This window comes from Desmodus rotundus, chromosome 7, assembly GCF_022682495.2.
Source record: "Desmodus rotundus isolate HL8 chromosome 7, HLdesRot8A.1, whole genome shotgun sequence".
Lineage (NCBI taxonomy): Eukaryota > Metazoa > Chordata > Mammalia > Chiroptera > Phyllostomidae > Desmodus > Desmodus rotundus.
The window spans coordinates 93,103,392-93,127,475 of NC_071393.1; the positions used below are offsets into that span (position 1 = coordinate 93,103,392).

At 38.4% G+C, this 24,084-nt stretch overlaps 1 protein-coding gene across 2 annotated transcripts in view; it reads left to right on the top strand.

The window, feature by feature from the left end:
• The window catches only part of USP3 (ubiquitin specific peptidase 3), a 93,599-nt gene that overhangs the window by 11,331 nt on the left and 58,184 nt on the right, over positions 1 to 24,084 (top strand). For both annotated transcript variants that reach the window (XM_024568124.4, XM_071221983.1), the window contains exon 2: positions 20,132 to 20,192. In XM_024568124.4, the coding sequence (XP_024423892.1) occupies positions 20,132 to 20,192 (61 nt within the window). The remainder of the gene's footprint in view (positions 1 to 20,131; positions 20,193 to 24,084) is intronic.

The window sequence follows — 24,084 nt, forward strand, 5'->3', positions numbered from 1 at the left end:
GGTTCTGGTTAATGTGGTGATCACTGTTTCTTTCTTGTTCAGCATTTTATTTTTTCTTGAGTAAATAATTGCCTTTTTAAAAAGATTTTGTTTATTTATTTTTAGAGAGAGGGGCAGGGAGAGAGAAGGAGAGGGAGACAGACATCGATCTATCGGTTGCCTCTCACACAGGCTCCCAGCCCCAAGACAGAGCGGCCTGCAACCCAGGCATGTGCCCTGACAAGGACTCTAACTGGTGACCTTTCGCTTTGTGGGAGGACGCCCAACCAACTGAGCCACACCAATCAGGGAAATAATTGCCTTTTTAAAAAATTGCTTAGTTCACCTTCTACGTGTTTTCTCCCAAGTGTACCTATAAATCTGTCAAATGTCTATGAATATTCTTTTCTAAGCACTTAAACAGATAGATAATCTCTTAGCACTATTTTTTTTCTGAAGACCTCTTTCCTAGAGCCCTCTTGCTCCTATTTGAAGTAATTGTTCTCTAGGCCCCCTGGACAGTTCTTATCCTGTGATTCCCTTGCTGTTCTCTGTATTCTCCTATTTCCTGGACCCCATGTCTTTCTCTTTCTTGGTCTGTTAAACTATTTTGCTAGAGTACATTACTGAGCTGTCTTCTCATGGGAGATTACTTTTTGACCCCATGCAAGTCTGATACTTTTATTCTACCTTTATACTTAATTGCTTGGCTGACTATAGACCAGGGGTCCCCAACCCCCCGGGGCCTGAGATCGATGCAGGTCTGCGGCCTATTAGGAACCCAGCCAAGCGAAGCTCCCTTGAGCTCCGCCTCCTGTTGCCCTGTCCCTTCCCCGCCCCTCAGCTGGCAAGTGAGCTCTGCCTCCTGTCTCTTTCCCACACCCATTCAAGCACAGTGGGTAAGCGAGGAAAGTTCACCTGAGCTCCGCTTCCGGTTCCCCCTCCCCCCCAGAAAGGTTGGGAACCGCTGTTACAGACTATTAGAAAATATTTTTCTCTTAGAATTTTGAGAGCCCTGTTCTGTTTTTAGGCTTCCAGTGTTGATGTTGAGAAACCTGATGCCTTTCTGATTACTGTTTCTTCTCTCTCTCTCTCTCTGTCTCTCTGTCTCTCTGTCTCTCTCTCTCTCTCTCTCTCTCACACACACACACACACACACACACTGTGTATCTTTTCATTCTTTTTTTCTGGAAGCTATTAGAATAGTCTTTTTATCCTTGGCTTTCTGAAATTTTAAAATGATGTGTCTTGGCATGGGTGGTTTCCTTTATTGTGATGGGTACCCAGGGGACCTTTCAATCTGTACATTTGATAGCACACTTATTCTCCCATATTTACTTCTCCTAATTGGCACTTTTTCTTTCTGGAACTGCTATTAATTGAATTTTGGGTGTTCTGGGTAGAACCCATAATATTCTGTCTTTTGATTCTAGTTCTGAGATACTTTCTTGATTTTTTCTTCCACTCTTCTATTGAATTTTAATAATCATATTTTTAATTTTCAAGAGCTTTTTCTTATTTTTCTGACCACTGCTTTTTCATGAATTCTGTTGCTGTTTTGAATATCTTCCCTTATTACTCCAGGGTTTTTTAGTTTGAACGTTTTCTGTGCTCTGTACATTGTTCCTGTTTCCTCTGGGTTCTTTTTCCTTTTAAAATGATTCTGTCAGACTAGAGGTTTTCTTCAAGGATCTGTTTTATTTTTGTCTTGCAAGAGCGAGGCACTAAAAATCCCTGCAAATGGGTTTGGCTTGTCTACAGTGGACTTCACCTTGGGATGAGGGAGCAAGCCACCTTCTTCATAGGAGGAAGCGCTCAAAATGTCTGTATGGAGACTTTTTAAAAGCACCATTTAGTTTTTCAGTCTTCCCTCTTGGTACTGATGTTCTAACATTAGGGTGTGGGAAGTGCCATTCCGTTGTTTGTTACAGCCCATGGACCCTTGTTGCAGCCCTGTCCCCACCCTTGCTGTCGGCTGGGCCCATTGTGCCTGAGCCCAGAGCCGCCTTCTGTCTGAATTCTTCTCCGCTGGCATTTAGATTGTAGTTTCTTTTGCACTATTAAGATTGTTACTGCTCCTCTAACTTCTTCCTGACTTCCAAAGACGTGTTGAAATCTTTTGTCTGCCTTTGAACATGCCTCACGTGTTCTCTTTATCCTTGTGGGTTAACATCTGCTTAATTCCTCTATTGTCATTTATGTGGGATGTTAGGAAGGAAAGGAGATAAGGGAGAAGTGGGTCTGCCGTGTTCAAATTGGTGCCTATTTTTAGATGAAATATTTCTAATCCAGTTCGTAGGGCAAAATGCTCTGCCCTATCAGAAATAGATCTTATTAGTTGTCATTCAGAAAGTTAAATCACTAAAACTGAAATTTTACATCACTCTATTTGAGTAAAAGTTAAAACCCTGATTTACCTTCTCATATACAAAACAAAATATTGTGGCTGTTACCAGAGTCAGCAGAGATAGTAGATAGGCCAGAGGGTTTCACTCTGCTGGGGAAGCCAAATCACAAGCCAGACTTTGAATATATAAAAGAAACAGTTGTAAGGTCATTTGGATCACTTCAATTAATATGTTGTAATATTTTTACTGGATTAGTTTATCATCTGTCAGTAAGGGAAGTTAATGCCAGGTGTATAGGACTCTTTAGCTCTGTACATTGTTTTTTTTTTTTTAACTCTTTCTCTTATGTTTTAGTAAAGAAAAGTATGTTCTTAATTGGAAGTAAAAAATAATTTTTTCTCTCAAAAACCCTTTTTGTTTTAGTATAATAATTTCACACTTAAATATTGCTAAGCATAGTGCAAAGAACTCCCATGTACACTTCACCTAGATTCACCAGTGGTTAGCATTTTGCCCCATTTGTGTTATCACTTATGAATGCACCTTCTGTTACATCCCCTCCCTATTAATTTAGAGATATAATGCTCATTGTCTATAAATACTTTACTTTCTTTCTTCAAGAACAAGGACTTTTTTCTTTTTGAAAGTATGTTTTATTGGTTATGCTATTACAGTTGTCCTGTTTTTTTTTCTCCCATTTATTCCCCTCCGCCCTGCACTCGTGCCCCCTCTAGCGTTCCCCCACCTTAGTTCATGTCCATGGGTTGCATGTGTAAGGTCTTTGGCTTCTCCATTTCCCATACTATTCTGAACTTCCCCCTGTCTATTTTGTACCTGCCATTTATGCTTCTTATTTCCTGTACCTTTTCCCCTATTCTCCCCTGTCCACTCCCCACTGATAACCCTCCATGTGATCTCCATTTCTGTTATTTTTTTCCTGTTCTAGTTGTTCATTTAGTTTTTGTTTTCATTTTTTTTTTAGGTTCAGTTGTTGATAGTTGAGAGTTTGTTGTCATTTTACTGTTCATATTTTTTATCTTCTTTTTCTTAGATAAATCCCTTTAACATTTCATATAATAAGGGCTTGGTGATGATGAACTCCTTGAACTTTACCTTGTCTGGTAAGCACTTCATCTGCCCTTCCATTCTAAATGAAAGCTTTGCTGGATACAGTAATCTTGGATGTAGGTCCTTGCCTTTCATGACATGGAATACTTCTTTCCAGCCCCTTCTTGCCTGTAAGGTTTCTTTTGAGAAATCAGCTGACAGTCTTATGAGAACTCCTTTGTAGGTAACTGTCTCCTTTATTCTTGCTGCTTTTAAGATTCTCTCCTTATCTTTCATCTTGGGTAATGTAATTATAATGTGCCTTGGTGTGTGCTTCCTTGGGTCCAACTTCTTTGGGACTCTCTGAGCTTCCTGTACTTCCTGGAAGTCTATTTCCTTTGCCAAATTGGGAAATTCTCCTTCATTATTTTTTCAAATAAGTTTTCAATTTCTTGCTCTTCATCTTCTCCTTCTGGCACCCGTATGATTCAGATGTTTGAATATTTAAAGTTGTCCTAGAGTTTCCTAAGCCTCTCCTCATTTTTTTTGAATTCTTGTTTCTTCATTCTGTTCTGATCGAATGTTTATTTCTTCCTTCTGATCCAAACCATTGATTTGAGTCCTGGTTTCCTTCCCTTCACTGTTGGTTCCCTGTATATTTTTCTTTATTTCACTTTTCATAGCCTTTACTTCTTCCTCTATTTTTCAACCGTACTCAACCATTTCTGTGAGCATCCTGATTACCAGTGTTTTGAACTCTGCATCTGATAGTTGGCTATCTCTTCCTTGCTTAGTTCTGTTTTTGAAGTTTTGATCTGTTCTTTCATTTGAGCCATCTTTCTTTGTCTCAGCGCACCTGTTATGTTGTAAGCCTTAGGTATATGCCAGGGTGGGGCAACCCACGTTCCTGCTGTTGTGGTGCTGTATGTGGGGGGCAGGAGGGTCAGAGAGTGAACAATGCTGCTTGTTTGGCCCTCTGTTGCCTTTTACTCACTTCCCCCGCCTCCCAGAAGCAAATTGGGCCCTTCTGGTGCCGATTCCCAGAATTGTGTTTGTGTTTGTGTACCTTCTAGGACACCGTGGGTCTCTCCAAAGAACTGTCCTGTGAGGCTGGTAGTTTCTTCTGCTGCAACACCCCCCACAGATTTTTATAGCCAGAGGTCTTGAGGCTTTCTTTTCCCCTGCTGGATCTCTGAGTTTCGTGGTCTGTCTCATTTCCTAGTTGCTCCTCCCAGTTTATCTGCACGCAAATGTGGGACCACCTGGTCCTCTAGCTGCCACCTTGCTGCACGTCCTCTCCACCCCAGCTGCCCATCTCCACCCCTCCTACCAGTTTGGATGAGTGTTTTTCTTTAACTACTTGGTTGTTGGACTTCCATACAGTTAGATTTTCTGGCAGTTCTGGCTGTTTTTTGTTTTTAAATTTGTTATTGTTCTTTTTTTGGTTGTGCAAGGAGGCAAAGTGTATCTACCTATGCCTACATCTTGGCCAGAAGTTGAGGACTTACTTTTTTCAACAAGCACAGAATATTGGTCAAAATCAGGACATTTGATTCTGATACAATAGTTAGTTAGTGCACATTTCATATTCACATTTCTCTTGTAGTCCCGATTATGTTTTTTTATATAGTGTCCTTTATAGTTGTTTCACTTTTCTGTTCCCGCTTTCACCTCCCCCGGATCTAATCCAGGATCATGCATTTAATTTTATTGTCGTAACTCTTTAGTCTCCTTTAATCTGGAATGGTTCCTTAGCCTTTGCCCTTCACATTTTGATATTTTTGAAAATTATAGGCCAATGAATTTATAGAATATTCCTTAATTTGAGGTACTCTAATGTTCCCTTAAGATTCAGGTTATGCATTATTTTAGTAGGAATACTACAAAAGTAATGTTGTGCCTTTTCAGGACATGTATCAAGAAGTATATGATGTTGGTGTGTCTCATTTTTGGTGACATTAACTTTGATTACTTTTAAATTGAATTTATTAGGGTGACATTGGTTGATAAAATTATATCGGTTTCAGGTATACAATTCTATCATATATCTTCTGTATATTGTATTAGGTGTTCACCACCCTGGGTCAGGTCTCCTTCCATCACCATTTATCCCCACCACGTGCCCACTTCTACTTCCCCTGACTCCATTTCCCCTTGGCAATCACCTGTTGTCTGTCTATGAGGTTGGTTTTTTTTTTCCTAATCCATTCACCTTTGAACTTTGATTACTTTATTAAGGTAATATTTCCAAGTAACTTGCCACTGTAAAGTTACTATTTTTCTTTTTGTTATTAATAAGTAATTTTGTGGGAGACACTTGGAGATTTTTACACACACACCCACATACACACACATGGTCTGTCTAGAAGTTATCCAGTCATGTACTGTGAAAAATAGAGGCATTTATTGAAAAAGTTACAAGATACAAGAAACATCATTCAGAGGACAATGATGCCTCAGTCCCCATCAAAGTAGGTACCTAGGGACTTCACACAGTTCTCCCAATCACCATCAGCTGCCCCATCATAATTTCCTGTATCTCATTGACGGTCTGAAATCTCTTCCCTTTCAAAAGTGATTTTAGTTTTGGCAAAAGCCAGAAGTCACAGGGCACTAAATCTGGGCTGTAGGGGCCTGAGACACCAGTGTGATTGGACGTTTCGCCAAAAATCTCTGCATGAGATGTGATGCATGAGTGGGTATGTCGTAGTGATGAAGCTGCCAATCACCAGTTGCCCCGTAGCTGTGAGGCCTTTTGAATCATCAGAATAGTTTCTGCAGAGGAATATTCAAGCTTAATGCAAAATTTGATGCAGATTCATTGCTCTACTCATTTATTTTTATTTTTTTTATTTTTAAATATATTTTATTGATTATGCTATTACAGTTGTCCCATTTCCCCCCACCTTTAGCTCATGTCCATGGGTCATACATATAAGTTCTTTGGCTACTACATTTCCTGTACTATTCTTAACCTCCCCCTGTCTATTTTCTACCTACCATTTATGCTACTTATTCTCAGTACCCTTCCCCCCTCTCTCCCCCTCCCATTCCCCTGTTTATAACCTTCCATATGATCTCCATTTCTGTGGTTCTGTTCCTGTTCCAGTTGTTTGCTTAGTTTGCTTTTGTTTTTTGTTTTAGGTGTGGTTGTTAGTAACTGTGACTTTGCTGTCATTTTACTGTTCATATTTTTTATCTTCTTTTTCTTAGATAAATCCCTTTAACATTTCATATAATAAGGGCTTGGTGATGATGAACTCCTTTAGCGCTACCTTATCTGAGAAGCACTTTATCTGCCCTTCCATTCTAAATGAAAGCTTTGCTGGATACAGTAGTCTTGGATGTAGGTCCTTGCCTTTCATGGCTTGGAATTCTTCTTTCCAGCCCCTTCTTGCCTATAAGGTCTCTTTTGAGAAATCAGCTGACAGTCTTATGAGAACTCCTTTGTAGGTAACTGTCTCCTTTATTCTTGCTGCTTCTAAGATTCTCTCCTTATTTTTAACCTTGGGTAATGTAATTGTGATGTGCCTTGGTGTGTTCCTCCTTGGGTCCAACTTCTTTGGAACTCTCTGAACTTCCTGGAAGTCTATTTCCTTTGCCTGATTGGGGAAGTTTTCTTCATTATTTATTCAAATAAGTTTTCACCTTGTTGCTCTTCCTCTTCTCGCTCAGTCATTTTGAATGTGACAGCCACACAGTACACATGCTCACTCAGTGGCATCTACCACTCCCACTGACTAGCATTCCAGTTCACTCTCCCTGGTTGCTAGGTTACATTGATGTTGCGCAAACCATTCTTGTTATATTAACAATGGCTGGACTTTTTCTGGACAGACCTCATACATATATTTATATGTACACACACAGGGTGGGACAAAACTAGTTTTACAGTTGCTCATATGGAGAAAATACAATAATGAACAATAATACCAGAATAAACTGTTTCATGTGCTCACAACTGTAAACCTACTTTTGCCCCGCCATATATATATATATGTACGTATACATACATACATATATACACACAACACAAACACACACACATATCTCCTGTTCCTCACTAAACTTTCACCCAAATTTATCATGCATTGATGGTTATTGACTGAATCAGTTATTATTAGGATGATCGTAAGATGTTGATCCTCTAACTTGTATTTCTTCTAAATGTATTAGTTGGTATTCTACAAGGAAGAGTTTTCCTTTCTCCCATACTTATTTATTTACTCATTTATTTTATTAGTATGGACTCAGATTTTTATTTTATTCTGTGATATTTTGTTATTATTTACTTTGAGGTTCAAATTGTCTTAGATTTGGCTAGTGGGGAACCCCTAGAGCCATAATTTTGACATGTCCTGATTGTTCTTTGAGCTCTTTCTTACTTTCTGGCACAGGAAGATGCTCCGGGCTCATCTTGTACTCAGCCTGTCCCAGCCTTGATTGCAATCAGCCATTTCTCCAAGTGGCCCTCATTCCTTTTAGTTGGGAATAATGTTTATAAACTAAGATCTCTCAGCAGATAAGAGCTAAGAAATATAAACAGAGACATGTCTATACCTCTCTGTGTGTATAAAACCAAAAGTTTATATTGATGCCTATAATTCCAGTTCAACCCGCAGATCTCGTCTTGCCCCTTTCCTTATTTGTCATACCCTTCTCCAGCATGGAGGATCTGGTTCCTATTATCCCAACATATGTACTCATTTGCTCACTGCCGTAATCAGAGAAAGTAGTTCCAGAGCTGCTAAAACCCATACTATTGCAAAGAAAACCCTTTAGAACTAGAGCTTAATATTTCTTTACAGGTCTTTTTGTAAGTGTGTATACTGACAGTATCTAAAGTATTACGTTCACAGTTATTTGGGTTAGTTTCCCTCCTTTTAATACACTTACATTATTTATTTGACATACAGTGAAGTTCATTTGTTTGTGTTTGATTCCCTTTTTAGGTTTTTTCACCTCATCCTTGCTGATTTAAATTTACATTTTGAGTACGTAAACATTAGCATGGTTCCACAAGTTAAAACTATACCTAGAAGTGTTACTTCCCTACCTTCCACTCATTCCCACTCATCCCTTGTAGACAACCAGTTATTCTGATTTATCCTTCATTTCTTTTTGTAAAAAAAAAAAAAAAAAGATATAGGAGTCTTTTCTTATTTTCTCTCACAAAAGGTAGCATACTAAGTGTACTCTATTGGACTTTGCTTCTTTCACTTAATAGTATAGTATATCTTGGATAGTACTCTGTGTTTGTAGAAATTTTCCTTAGTCTTATTTTTAGTAGTTTCATAGTATCCCCATTTGGGGATATGTCACAGTGAATTCAGCCATTCTCCTGTGTCTGGGTGTTTAGGTTGAATCCAATATATTATAGTTGCAAATAATGATACAGCTCATAGCCTTGCATAAATACATTTTTGTATTTTGAGTGTCTTCAGGGAATATGAAAAGTTTTAACTGTCTAATTGTGTGAGCAGTAATATGTAAGTGATTTTATAAGAATACTTCAAGATATTTGTCTGCCTACTCCCGTCTTCCCATTACTATGACCTTAAAAATGTATTCAAGGCCTTGGAAGTGAAATACTTTATTGCAATTATTTTTCTGTCTGGGAAACATTGAAATCAGAGACCTGGAAGTGGCCGTGGAAACATGTTTAGTCAACAGTAGTTAATCATGTGCTCTGGATCCAGGTTCATTTTAAGCAGTCGGCTGTTGCTTGTACATATTCATCAGTGCTGTTTTACCACCTGTGTACTCAGATCCATCTATTTCGGGTACTTCTCTCTTTTAATTTAATTCATTTTGGGTTCCCCTATGTCATACTGTTGATGGCTGCCCCCCGGGGTTATAGAATGGCAGTAGAACAGACAGTTATCCATAGGATAGAAATAAAGACTCGGGCATCCATTTTCTCTTACAGGTCTCAGCATTAGGGAGTGTTGTAAACTGCAGATCCTCAGAGGAGAGGCATCTGAGAGTCCCAGATAATGCTGCCGGCCCTCTCAGGTGGTTGATGATTTCCAGTCTTTTGTTCCAACAATCTGGCATTGGAGTAGAAGGGGACTTCCTCCTGTATCGCTAGGTAACCATGTAAAAGGGTGGCGAGCATGGCTTCCCATCAGAGGGGCCATGAATGGATTACATATGGGTTGAGATAATGATCCCTCAGCCTACGGGTGGTTAGAGCCTCCAGCAGATCACTTCTAGCCCTGAGAAGCCTCTTCAGTTTTTGTGCATGTGCCATGCAGACGTTACTTTCTGTGCACGTCCCGACATGCGGAGGGTGAGAAAGTAGGCTGGAGCATAGTTTCAGCATGAGTCTCTAAGGACATTGCCCCTCAGAGAGGAGCAGGTAATAAGGTGGATAAAGGAGAGAATTATTTAGAGTTGAAGTTTAAACCTTAAAAATAAGCTGATCACCACATTTCAAATCGAGTATGGTTTGAAATCATTTCCTGTTTACTTCTTTGCTAAAACAAAAGTTAGAAATTTAGAAATGTTTTTAAATGGCTTGGCTTGTTACCCCACTGTATTGGATATTGGAATACCTAAATTGTATTTAGATTAATCATACTGGTGAATCATGATTTAATCTCTGTTCTGAATGTCTCTGAGTTTGGTATGTTTCAGTATGGTTTGCCACTTAAAGTGCTTCTGTACTTAAATTTATCTAAATCTTCTTGTATGTCTCTCAGAATGTGTTTCTAAAATGCATTTGCTTCCTAAGGTATGTATGATACATGGCATATATAAACTTTAATGATTCTGATACCAAGGTGGTTATGGTAGTTACATTAATTTTGAAATAAGCTTATTAAAACTGAGTATTTTATTCATTTGATGTTTTAAATATACTTTAATTTTAGGTCAGATATAGAAGTTTCTGAGGAAGTTTTGCTGACTTTCATGTGAATTTTATATTCGGAATTTTTTCTGTGGTAAGGAATTGTCTGCTGTAATTTCTTTTAATTGGCACAAACTAAGGGGAAAATTCTGAAATTTAGTAGTTATTATATATGTGGACATTTGTTACCTGTGTTGTATATAATAGCAGCCACTGGGATTAACCTCGGATAGCCACGTCATTTTTTAAAACATACTTTTCTGGGAAAGGCCCTGACAATCACGGGGTGCTTTCAATTTGTTAAGCCCTTTGCTGTGTACTTTATCCTGTTTGTCTCCTGAAATCCTTACCATCTCCATGTGAGTAGAGGTGTTATTTGTCCTATTTTACAGGTGAGGAAGGAGGCTCTGGAACAACTCCCTTTGGTCATACAGTAAAAGAATGGTAAAGCTAGAAGGCAAACTAAGACTGTTGGTTCTGAAGCTCATGCCTGCTTCATTATATCACATGCCCTCTAACACTTTTTTAAAAAAATCTTCACTGGAGGACACCCTTTTGTTGATTCGAAAGGAAGGGAGGGAGGGTTGGGAAGATAGGGAGGAGACGGAGGGAGGAAGGGAGGGAGGGAGAGGAGGAGAGACAGAGAGAGACAGAGAGAGATGTGAGAGAAACATTGATCGGTTGCCTCCCGTACACGCACCAACCTGGAATCAAACCTGCAGCCTTGATATATGGCCTGACTGGGGATTGAACACACGGTCTTTTGGTATATGGGACAATACCCCAATCAACTGAGCCACGCAGCCAGGGCAGTTTGGTACATTTTGTATTAAAGAAGGAAGGAGTTCTTGTGGCAGGGTTAGAGGTGAAGGGCAAGTGATCAAGGCCTCTGCCTAATTCAATCAGAATGATGTGGAGTAGAGTTCCGGTCACTGTGCCCCTTGCCTACCTCCTCCTTCTGGGCCTCTGTGCAACAATTTGCTGGGAGCTTTAAGAGAAAAGCCTATTTCCTCAGAAATCTTGGGATTCTGGTTAGGATGGTGGACTCTTGGTCCCAGCTTCAAAGGGCTGGCTGGGATCAGCCATTACTGGTGTGATCGGGATCAAGTCAGGCTGGCTGAGGAGTATGTCGGAACTCAGGGTAAACACAGAGTTGGAAACAGAGATGGAGTAAGATGTTCTCAGCTTCTTATTCAGTCAGTTTTTCATATCCAACCTTCAGTAATATCTGAGGTTTCCCAGAATGATTCTTAAAGAACATAATCCAGAGAGGTAAAAGGAATGAAGGATAAGGCTTTGTAGCTTTTAATGAAGAGAAAAGGAATTCCTGATAATGGCAATGACACCTTCTTAAGGATTTTATCCAGAATTTGGGGCTGCTATAGGATGCGTGTTTTTGAGGTTTCGAAGGTCGTGTTTATAATGTAGGGCAATGTTGGGAGTGATGTTTGTGCTCAAGAGAGAATCTGGTTACCTTATGGTAGTGACGGCACATCTGGATCAGAGTTATTAAAATATTGATGAGATAGAAAAAGAAGCAGTCCAAAGAATGATCGCAGCTTAGCTGACAATAGACCACTATGACTTTATACTTACTGCCTCTTGCAGAGGGGACAGTTACAGTCTTTAGAAATGGTTTTGATTCCTTTGGGGTGGAACCTCTTGAAGGTTCCCATCCTCGCTTCTAAACAACAGTGTCAATCATTCCGGTGAGGAGTTTGGTGGGGGTAAGTGATTGATGCTGCATCACTGATATCCCTCCTACAGGTGGTGCTCTGGTTACCTATCGCTGCATAAGTAACTATCCTACATCTTAGTGGCTTAAAACAACCATTATATTTTGCTTATGACTCTCTGGGTCAGGAATTCAGGAGGAATTTGGCTGGTGTTGTGTCAGCTGGAGTATCTGGGGCTGGAGCATCCTCTTCCAAGATGGCTTCTTAGTTCACATGTCTGGAGCCTCTGTGCTCCTCGGTCTCTCTGTCTCTGTCTCTTTTCCAGTGTCCCCCACCCTCACAAATGCTGTCATATTCTCCACGGTCTCTCCGCGAGGTTTGAGCTTCTCACAGTATGTTGGTCTCAGGGTGATCAGACTTCTTACATGGCGGCTGGCTTCTAAGCAATAGCAAGAGGAAGCTGTCAGTTCTTAAGATCTAGACCTGCAAACTGATGCAGAGCCACTTCTGCCATTCAGTTGGTCAGGGCAGTTACAGAGCCTGCCTGGATACAGGGAATGGGGACACGGACTTGCCTCTCAATGATAAGAGTATCAAAGAACTTGTAGCCATCTTTAATTTATCAGAGGGCCTTTGAACAGGAAGAAAATGGTTATGGGAAATACTGAACTATGACTTTACCAGAAAACAATTTACTTATCTAATGATTCAGGAAAATTGATTGCTAGTCTTGAATAAGAATGGGATTAAGGCAAGAGGGAGCTGCCAGAAAGAGGAAGGTGGAAAAGATTGTCATTGGGTCAACGTAGAAAGGCAGCCGAGATAAGCTTTGTTTCATAATTGCCTTGGCTGTGAATTCTTGGTTCCATGATCTTGGCCTAGAGTCCAAAATTCCACTTTCGACCACTTTGAATTTGGTGCTCATGCTTGTTGTCCTCCTCCTATATTATTTAAGCCTCTGCTTAGTCTCCCAAGCCCTGAATTGGATCATCCTTTGGCCCTGGGCGCTTTCTCTTGGTTTTTCAGAGAAATCTCCTATTCCCCTGTTCCCTGAGAACCCAATGCCCACTCCCAGCATTGGCGGGGGTGGGGGAGAGCGGGGCAACAGACAATGATCTTGGCTGCACTCAGGGAGCTTTGGCACCTTTGGTAGTTGCTTAGTGTAGCTGGGTTTCTTCTTTTCTGACAGCATTATGGCCCTGTTCCTGCTCTCTTTATGTGACTTCACCCACTTCTTCCACCAGTCATTTCAGAGGATTCAAGCTGTAGATAGGAGAGACTTCAGAACTTTTAGCATATGGTTTAAAGAACATTTATGGTATAAAGAAGATGATATGCCTTGCTCTTAAACATATCTAAAAATATATCAGTTGGAGGGTGTGTGGATTAGTTCCGGAATATATTTCCACTTTTATGTCCTGGAATATTTAGAATTCTTCTGGTCATACTGCCATGTCCTCACTTTCAAGAAGAATAACACTTTTACTATTGATACTCTTATGGCGTGTGTGTGTGTGTGTGTGTGTATCTGTGTGTTCTGAAATACAGCTACAGGAATTTTTTTTTCATGGATCAAACTTTTACAAACCCACAGAGTCGTAAACTTGGATTTTGGTTTAACTTACCACTCATGCTTAATTTAATATGAGCTCCTTTCATTAAGACTCCTTTAATACCAGTATCTTTAAATTTAAGGCATTTGACATTTATTTTTATTACAAAAGAAGTAATCCTTCCTGAAAAAATTCAAAGTGTAGTTGAAAGTAGGGTCATGTGCCTCTAAATCCTCCATCCCCATCCTTTTATGTAACTGTTCATAGTTACTATATACCCTCGCAGACTTTTTTAAAAAGGATTTTATTTATTTACTTTTAGAGGTGATGAAGAGAGGGAGAGAAACATGTGAGAGATACATCAATTGGTTGCCTCTCACACAGCCCGAACTGGGGACCTGGCCTGCAACCCAGGCATGTGCCCTGTCTGGGAATCAAACCAGTGACCTTTTGATTCACAGGTCGGTGCTCAAGCCACTGAGCCACACCAGCCTCTCCCAGACTTTTAAAAATTTATGTAAAGGTGTATAATATATACAGAGAAACACAGGGAATGGAATCTTTTTAAAACTAAAATGACTTACTCTTCTGGACTTACTGTTTTGCAGGAGTCCATGACTTCAAACACTGTAAGTGTGACTTCCAGTTCCACCACTAACTTAGCAAGTTACATAACTTCTCTTTGCCTTATAAACACACCAAATAATAGTGTGCACCTCACTGGATTATAGAGGATTAAGTGAAGTAATATTCATAAAGTGGTTGCACTAGTACTTGGCACATGCTATGTACTAGATAGATATTAACTAGATAAAAATGAATTTACTTAATAAAAACTCGTATTATGGATTCTTTCTTATGGGTTGCTGATGTTTTTGTAGAGTGTGGCACTTTCAAATCCTGCACACTGTTGTAGCAGCATGTTTGCCTGTGATGGTTTTGCACAGTGATTCCATGCACTTCCCACCCCCGCGTTGCAGTGAGTTGCTGTTAATGCTGGGCAATGTGGTGGGAGTGTGTTTGCCTCTCAGGAGTGGTGGGAGGCAGGGGAAAAAAGCTGAAAACCATCGGTTTCAAAAATTATAATACATTAGGTGGAAAGTGGAGTTGGAAGAATATTATCTATAGGGGAAGATGACATGATTGTTTAATTTTGGCCTTATGTTCTTGGGACAATTTTATAATTAGAAGAGACATGCTTATCACCTAGTCTTCATTTTACAATGAAGAAACAGACCCAGAGGAGCAGCGATGTTCTCAGTACTATAGCTAGTAATGGAAGAGCCAGGACTAGAATCCTGGTCATCGGATCCTCACCTTGTGAATTCTTCAGAAGGTAAAGGGCCTCGCTCCCAGTTGCAGCAACTGTTGAATAATGGATACACTATGAACGGCTTGCCCGTCAGTGCTGTGTGCTTGAACTGTTTTGTGTGTAGAGACAGTAACTATGTTGTTTCGTAAGCATTAGTGTGTGATGTTTTATTAAAAATTTTTAGAATTCCAGGGGAATTGTTGATTGTCCTTGAATATCAAATGTGCTCCATGTTACTAGGTTCTGTATAGTAAATACGAGGACATTGAAGGTCCGTGGTTATGTGGAAAGAATGTTGTATTTAGTGTGGATGCCATTTTGTCTGATGAGCCAACTCTGTCTCCTGAACACAACCTGAAAACATTCCTGTGTAAACAGGCCCCTTTCAAGCCCAGAACTCCCTAGTTTCTGCCCTTCTTTATCTCTTGATGAAGGAGACCTTGATTTCCTTTCCCAGGTCTAGTAGGGAGGAGAACCACTTTGGTCTGTAGATCACTTGGATGCCTTCCATTTGCCTCTGTGCCCCATCAATTCCCACATCCTGTTTCCCAGGAGGGTTAAAGCTTGGGGGGCACTTTAAGAAGGAGACCTGGGTGTGAGCAGGTTTTAGAGGTGTGGGCTCCTCCACCCCTCTCCCCTGCCCAGCATGTGTTAACAGCTTCTACCTTGAGAATGGCCCTAGCTCAGGAGAGGATCAAGATTCTCCACTTCCCCTGCTGCCAACTTTCAGAGCTTGTGGCTGAGGTGAGAACTGGGCCAGAGGAAGGGTCTGCAGCCACCGCTGAGGGAGGACGGCGGAGGGAGCCTAGCTAGTACGAACCTTCAGGCTGAGATGCCCAGAGACTGAAAGAAGAGATGCTGACCTTGGGGTTGGAAGAATCTAAGCACATGAGAGAGATTGTTTGAGGACAGAATAACTGTAACTAAATTTTATACTCTGAGTGAAAGAAGATAAGACTCCATTTATGAGATCCAGTGACCCTGCTGTGGCCAAGTGTAATAGTGTGAGAAATACACCATGTAGCTTCTTTGCCTTGACATGACCTTGAAGGGTAATTAGGTGTAATAAAAAGAGCCCTTATAAATTCTCACACATACCTTTTTGAACTTCTATGACTTTATATCCATTTTACTCTCTTTTTCTCAAGTACCAGCATTTAAGATTTAAAAAATGAAAAACTTCAGTTTAATATTTTTATGTTGTGAATAGATAGTATATTTATATTTTAAAAATATTTTAGTGACTATGATTTTATTCTATATATATTTATAAAAATTACAGTTATTTATGGCTTATTTAGAGTTTTATAGAAGAGCCTGGAAGCCTCTAATACTGTTCCATGGGAAATGAGTTCATTCTACAGATAAACTTTTGAACTTATCTGTCTGTAAATTGTCACTATCTTTTAAAATACTTCCTGTTAAGGTGATGAAAAGAAATGACTTTAAGATTATTTGTATATTTTAGTCATACCTGTTCTATTCAAAATAATTAAAAGTCAGTTTAACTTAAAGCCAATATTTTTCATTCTATTTTATAATTTTCTTGGATACATTAAAGGTTCTTACTCTGGATAAGGTATGTATAGACAGAGTAAATACCCAAAGCAATACAATAAATGGCCCTAGAATGCCCCATCATACCCTATTCTATCAGTAGCTTCCTAGTCTTCAGATGTTTTTCCAGTGCGAAAGTATTAAGTCTTCAGAGATTACTGTCCTTTAAATAGCCAAGACCAACTGTCCTATCGTACGTTGTCTTCACTCTCTTATTGTAAATATTTATGATAGCAGAAATTGGCTATCTTGATTCAGAATGTGATGTGTTTTTGAGATTTATTAAAAAGTACAGTCACTTGTTTCCAATGTTTTTGAAAGTCAATATTCCCTTTTATTATCTCTCCTCATGCCTGTCTTAAGTACCTATTTATTTACTTATCTACTTATCTTATTGAGCTATGATTTACATAACATAAAATTAACCTTTTAAAAGTGAACAATTCAGTGACTCTTTAGTAAATCTATAACCACCACCTCTATCTAGTTTCAAGATGTTTTTTATTTTTTAAGATTTTATTTATTTATTTTTAGAAAGAGGGGAAGGGAAGGAAAGGAAAAAGACAGGGAGAGAAACATCAATGTGTGGTTGCCTCTCATGTGTCCCCATCTGGGGACCAGGCCCACAACCCAGGCATGTGCCCTGACTGGGAATCGAATTGGCGACCCTTTGGTTTGCAGGCCCAAGCTCAATCCACTGAGCTACACCAGCCAGGGCTCAAGACGTTTTCATCACCCCAAAATAAGCCCCGTACTGATTAGCAGTTACTTCCCATTCCTTCCTCCCTCAGCCTTAGGGTACCTTTTTTAAAACCTGAAAATTTTAAAAATTAATAAAACTTTATGAGATAATTTAGATAATATAAGGCTAGAGTTAGAATACACTGTTCTAAATTCAATAACGTGAAGAAATGCATTCAATATACTGATAGTGGAACAATTAGATTATGACATTTTGTGGGCTATGTATATATTTACAGCAGTGGGGGTGGGGAATGAACATCAGTAGGAAGCACAACAAAGTGACAGTGATTTTGCTGGAGATTTTTTCCTTCATTTAAAATAAAAAAATCTTTCGTATTAAAAAAAAACTTTAGGTACTTAAAAATTTGGGCCTGAGCTTACTATTATAACAATTATTTCAGGATAATATTAAACTTCAGCAGCTTTTTCCCCCAGATTGAGTTTCAGTGTGTCTTACTATTTACTGAGGGAGAAAAAAAAAAAAAGAGTTGCTGTAGGAACAAAACTATAATATTTGTAGTTTTTCAATTCTCCAAATTATATCTGAGACCATGAATACCTGTTTCATGTAAGCTATTTTCTAATTTATTTTTCTTTTAAATGTATACTTTTTAGGACTTTCTTTCCAAACTATAAAAACATCATCTTGTCGATATAAATCAAATACCACAGGGGTGTACGAATGAAAAGCCCAGTCTCCCCTCACAAATTTTCTTCTCACGTACCTGCCTAAAATAACTGCTAGCTGTTTGGCAGATATTCTTTTTAGCCTTTCTGTCATATAGTTTGCATGAATATACAACAAAATTGGACCCCACTGAGTCTCACTCAAGCGCCTGTAGGATGGCCCTGGCAGTTTATGTGAATGTGTGAGTGCACTAAAGAAGCGTAGGGCCCTTGGCTGACTGGAAGGGGATTTTACCACTCAAAGCTTTCACATTCAAAAATAGTTAGAGCCCTGTGCTGGCCAGATAGGCAGAGTCCCTCGGTCAGTATATCACTGTGCTCTTTGATTCTTCCTTGCCCACTCCACCCTCCCAGGCAAATGTGGCATGACCATATGTCATCTATTTATTTAGTTCATTATTAGGGAAACAGCAGGATGGTAGAGCTGATTCCAAGAGCATTTGAGGAATTGAGTGTATGTAGAGTGAAGAAAGAACATTTGAAGTAAATTGTTAACTAGATACAAAATTGGTTAATGTCCTGCAAGGTAGTAAAACCTTTTGATTCTACTGGACAGAAATGATCTCTACCGAATAAAAATCTACAAATTGACCTTCACTTGAGTCCTAATCAGTAGTAAACAGCAGGTCAAACAATGGTGCTATAATGAAAAATCTTTGGGAGGACCTATCAAAAATGTTTCAGTCATCATTTAGAATGGAAGGGCAGATAAAGTGCTTCCCAGATAAGGTCACGTTAAAGGAGTTCATTATCACCAAGCCCTTATTATATGAAATGTTAAAGGGATTTATCTGAGAAAAAGAAGATCAAGAATACGAATAGTAAAATGACAACAAAGTCACAACTATCAACAAATGAACCTAAAAAAAAACAAAAAAAAATGAACTAAGTAAACAACTAGAACAGGAACAGAATCACAGAAATGGAGATCACATGGAGGGTTATCAGTGGAGGGGGAGGAGAATGGGGGAAAAGGTACAGGGAATAAGAAGCGTAAATGGTAGGCACAAAATAGAGAGGGGGAGGTTAAGAATAGGAAATGTAGAAGCCAAAGAATTTATATGAATGACCCATGGACATGAACTAAGGGTGCGGGATACTGGTGGGAAAGGGGTACTGGGTGGAGGGGAATACAGGGGAGAAAAAAATGGGACAACTGTAATAGCATAATCAATAAAATATATTATAAATATTTTATTACACATTCAGAGGGTTTACAGTTCTTGATTCACCTTATTCCCAGTTTTGGTTAATTTTTCTTAACAGTGAGAAAGGCCTGTTCTAACATATGATAAGGCAAGAGCAATAAAGTAGGGACCAGATTTTGGAAGAGCTTGGTATCTTAAACTAAGAAATTTAAACTATCTTTCAATAGATGTTCACTGAGCACATATTATGTGCCAGACAGGACTTACTATAATCCTGAGTGTGTGCTTGTGCTGTACTGCCCTTCCCATGCCCCTAGGAGGCTAACTAGTGGTTTTCAAGGGGTTGTATTATAGGGAGTTATCTGGAAGTTGCTTTTCTCAAAATACACGTCCTTTGTCCTTTTTCCCCCCACCCCAAAGTAGATATCTCTGCCTAAGTAGAACATGGGTGTTTTGAAAAGCTTTCCAGGTGATTTTTATGTCCCTTCCCTCCCTTTTGAAAAGCATCGTCATGTTTATTGGGCTTTTAAAAAATGTTGAATAATTAAACAGCAAGCAAAATTGTAATTAATGTTTGATTAATTATAATTAATGTTAAAGGAGTATGCAAAAAGTATGCATAGCCTTTTTTGCCTGTTCCACCCCATAATACTTAAACTTAAAATTAATGTTCTGATTACACTCTCAGCAAGAATTAAATGCAGTTGTCTTATTTAGAATTACATTTTGTGCAACTGAGACATTAATTTGGGAAGAATTGGGCTTAGTGTCTCTAATTGTATCCTTAAGTTATGCCTCTCACTGAATAAGCTGAGAGTTGTCATTTATAATAGTATATGATCTGCATGGCAAAGACGTGTGATTAAATATTAGACCTAAAATGTTTTTAGTGAGAAAATAGACTGTCAACTTGTCGGAGACTGGTGAAAGGAATAAATAATAAAGGAAAAGAGTGAATATGTGTTTAACTTGTAATTAAACTACTTGAGTTGAGTCAACAGTTAAAATGAGCAGCTGTTGTGTGTGTGCATTTAAATTCTTTTCAGTAGAATTTTAATCAGCAGCCATTTTGGGGAACGCTCTCACAAAGCAGGGATTTGTGCTTTCAGTTACCTAAGCCGCCGTGGAATTTATAACTTAATCATAGGGTGTGATATTCCAGATTAGGGGAGAAATTGGGAATTAACCCGATACAATTGGCATATTGTGTATTTTTCTTTTTATTAGTGTGCCGGTCCAACAAAAGCCCCTGGGTCTGTTTGACTTGCTCGAGCGTCCACTGTGGAAGGTAGGTGACATCCTTATTACTTCACTTCTCTCCGTCCATTTCTCAGTTTGCCTTTAAGCTTTATGTTTAAAGGTTTATTGATTTGAATTCATGTAGCACGATTGCTCAGTCATAGCATGTCACCATAGGGCTTCCCTGTTCCCATGGAATCTGCCTTTTCAGTCGTGCAACTAAAGAGAGTGTGGGGGGAAGCCTTTGTACGGGTCCTCAGAAGAGTTCATTTGATGACCAAGGTAATCGAAATCTAATAGTATTGGATCGAAACGATGGAATATGGGAACTTTGAAATATTTAAATAAAAGTTTACCTTTTGGTTGTTTTGTAAACCTTTGATTAGGGTAAATTCAAGCATACACAAAAGTAGAGATAGTATAATTGAACCCCATATTTTCATCATCCAGCTGCAACAATAATCAGTACACGGCCACTCTTCTTTTACCTGTTACCTACTCCATCTCCACCTTTACTGACTTTTGATTCAAATCCCAAGTATTACATCATCTTCTGAAGACAAAGCAAAACACTAAAATATTTACAGGTAAAGGAATTCCTTTGAAAATGCCCTCACTGTGAAGTTCATAATTAATTGCTAAGATGTACCAAATGTTTCATTGTTCCATTAAGACATTTTTGCTCTCCAGGAACTTAACTCCCCATCCCTACCCCCACCCCATTCCCGGTTCAGGCCCGAGCATTTCCTCCCAGTTCTTGGCTTTGAAACCATGTTACTGAAATACTTTAGTAACTCTTTTCTTTTGACACAAACTCAAATAAATATCAGCCTGTGTGTTCATTTAGCCTGACAGTAGCAAATTTGTATCTATTGCTCTTTTAGTTTAGAAAATCCACTTTGAATTTGCTTCAGAGTTAATAGCTTAGCAGCAGGGGTTGGGAAATCATACTAAGTCACACAAGCTGAAATCTGTATCATATTTATTAGGACTGTTTCCCCACTGTTACTTTTAAATCCTCCTTGCATGAAGAGAGCATCTTTGTTCAATTAACTTTTGATTTTTCACATTTTGAACTCTAGAATTGGGTTTTTTTTCCATGTACACTTAAGAGTACCTTTGGAAATTGTTAACTGCGTATCTTTCTTAATTTTGGCTGTTGTGGTTTTGAAATCTCTAGGATTTGGGGAACCTGAAAATACTTTAAACAGATAACATTTTTTTTTAAAAAAGAAGAAAAGTAGAGGCACTTAAATTCTGCACTTGAAGAGACAGATTCCTCTCCTAGATTTTGAGAGGTGAGAATTATAATGCAATAAAATTTATATAGTTCTGTGTTCCAGTTGTCTCATAGTGCTCTACAACCTAAATCTTGAAGGTCATATGCCAACAAAAAGACCTGATGAACTCAAAAATTGGAGAGACTAATGCTCTTAAAGGCAAGCAACAATTCTCTAATCAGGTTTTAGAAAAATAAATGGAAATTTTTCTAGACTATGCAGGTGGTCTGTTTCCAATTGCAAGCAACTTAAATTTAGAAATTTGACGTAGTTTCAGAAAAGATACGACTAAGTAGATTAAACAGATAATCAGAGTAGCCTGCCTTTGGATCTTCATTTTACGTAGTTGATTGGTTAATTTTCTTTTATTATGTAATCCTAGGTGTTGATTGCCAAGGATTCTGATTTTTTAGCAATTTTAGACCACTTGTCTGTAGGGAAGTCTTAAGTTGAATATTCTTTCAACTAGGAAACAGTTTATTAGTAGCATATTTGAGTTATATATTCTATTGGTGTTCATAATACCATCCCACTTAAGTTATCTATAAAATATTTGTGATAGTTGTTAGACAAGTATGACATATATTGACACTTTTTACTTTTTAGGCCAAATTGTCTAGTTAAAATACAAAACTAGATGAGGAAAGTATTTATTTTTATGTTAGCCATTTTTATACAGAAAATGTTAACTTCTGACTGATGAATTTGAGTATTAGCCAAAATAGTGCTAACCCTAATATTGGCAATAATATACTTCTTACTTTATCACTGACATTTACAGTAACCATTTAAACATCTAGTATATTGGAGACTACAGCGTAGTGGCTAAATTAACTTTGTGTACTATGTACACATAATCCGTTTTCAAAGACTTGAAAGTAGTAATACGTTTATGTTGTTCAGTGTTGCTTTTTCTTTGATCCCAGGGGTACACCTCATTATAAATAGTACTGTTCCTTTTCGTGGCACAGAATAAGTGCACATGAAGCATAGGAAGTTGAGTCGGTTAGTTATTAAACCTATATTATACCTTGGAGTTTACCTTTTTAATCAAACATTGGTTATTTCTTGACCTATGCAGTGTGTCATCTTGAAGTATGTGCTTAATATGACCACTTACTAAGCAGTGATCGCTGTGTGGATTCTGAATAAAAGTGGTTAAGCATAGAAAGTACAACACAAAACAATTGCTAATATTTATTTATTCACGTATTCATTTATTCTGTGAATTCATTTATTCACAGAACATCATGTATTCTGAGTCATGAATTATTTAATTTAATCACCTAACAGTTTATGAGATATGAGTACTATTATCTCCATTTTATAATGAAAAACATAATTTTAAAGAGATTAAGTGACTGACCCAAGCTCACATGGCCAGCATGTGACAAAGCCTACCTTTGAACCCAGGCATCGAATTTTTGACCATTACCCATTATTTCATTTTAAACTTCATTTTAGTGATTCATTCACTCTTGTGGACAGAGGACCCACGTATACACAGTGTTGGTTATGTTTTCGTCAATGAAAAAACAAAAACAATGCAATCACATTCTGAATTAAAGTTAGTGGTGCCTCTGTCCCTTCCAGCTTTGTGGGGTAGAAAGGCTGGGCTTGACGTGGGCCCTCCCTGCTTACCACAGCTGTCTTTCTTTCCCTGAGGTAAGTGGTGCTCCTGGTACAGTTAAGGTGCCTGTGACAGAACTGTCACCTTAACTCTCAGAGCCTGTTTATTTTGGTTCCATTTAACCAACATTTGTTTTGACCGTTTAGAGTTTTCAAGTTGGCATTGCCTTATATTAGTTAGCTGCTTTTTAGGAACTGGGGGGTTTTGTTTTATGAGGGTCTTTACAGTTGTGGTTAGTAACAACATTGTACACAATATGTGGGTGAAAGTGTGGATGAACTTGGGCGCATACTATGTGCATACGAACTCTTGTTTCACAATGTTTCATTCTGTTTTCCGTAATACAATGATTTATTAAGGCTGAGTTGGAAAGTGTTACAAAATTTTTATGACTGTAGTCAACCTTTGATTATCCTGTCCATGTAGAGAAATAACAGTTTATATAAGCCTAAGATGATTTGTGTTTTGTTTAGATTGTTTCTAGACAAATGTGTTTCGATATGAGTGGAGCTGATTATTCAGATGTTCGAATAAAAGATCTGAAGCCATATTGACAAGAAAGCGATGGAAAATTATCCTGTTTCCATATCTGACTCTCTTTTATCTTAAGCAGACACCCAAGCAGAGTATATGGCCCTTTGGGAAGTGGTTGAGTAATTCAGTTTACAGAGCTTGTCTTCGATAATAACCTGAGTTGGGGCGTTAGCAGTCTGAGCAAAAGCTTTAAAAAATACCTATAGCAAAAGCATTAATAAAGGAGTTGATAAATGATAATACCAATAGTATTGAAACTGGTTTGCATAGGGAATTTTTTTCCTTGCCTGCCCTAGTCTTGTACATAATGTAATTAAGAGCTGACTGTGATATTTGCAGAAAAGGGAGCATATTTTAAATACTCTGCTTAATCACTAAATGATTGAATGTTGTTAAAAGGAGGAATTCTTTCTCATTTTGATTTGTTTACCATCTAATTTTACAATATCATCATCCCCTACTACAATTTTCAAAACAATATTTAGATTAAAATAAAT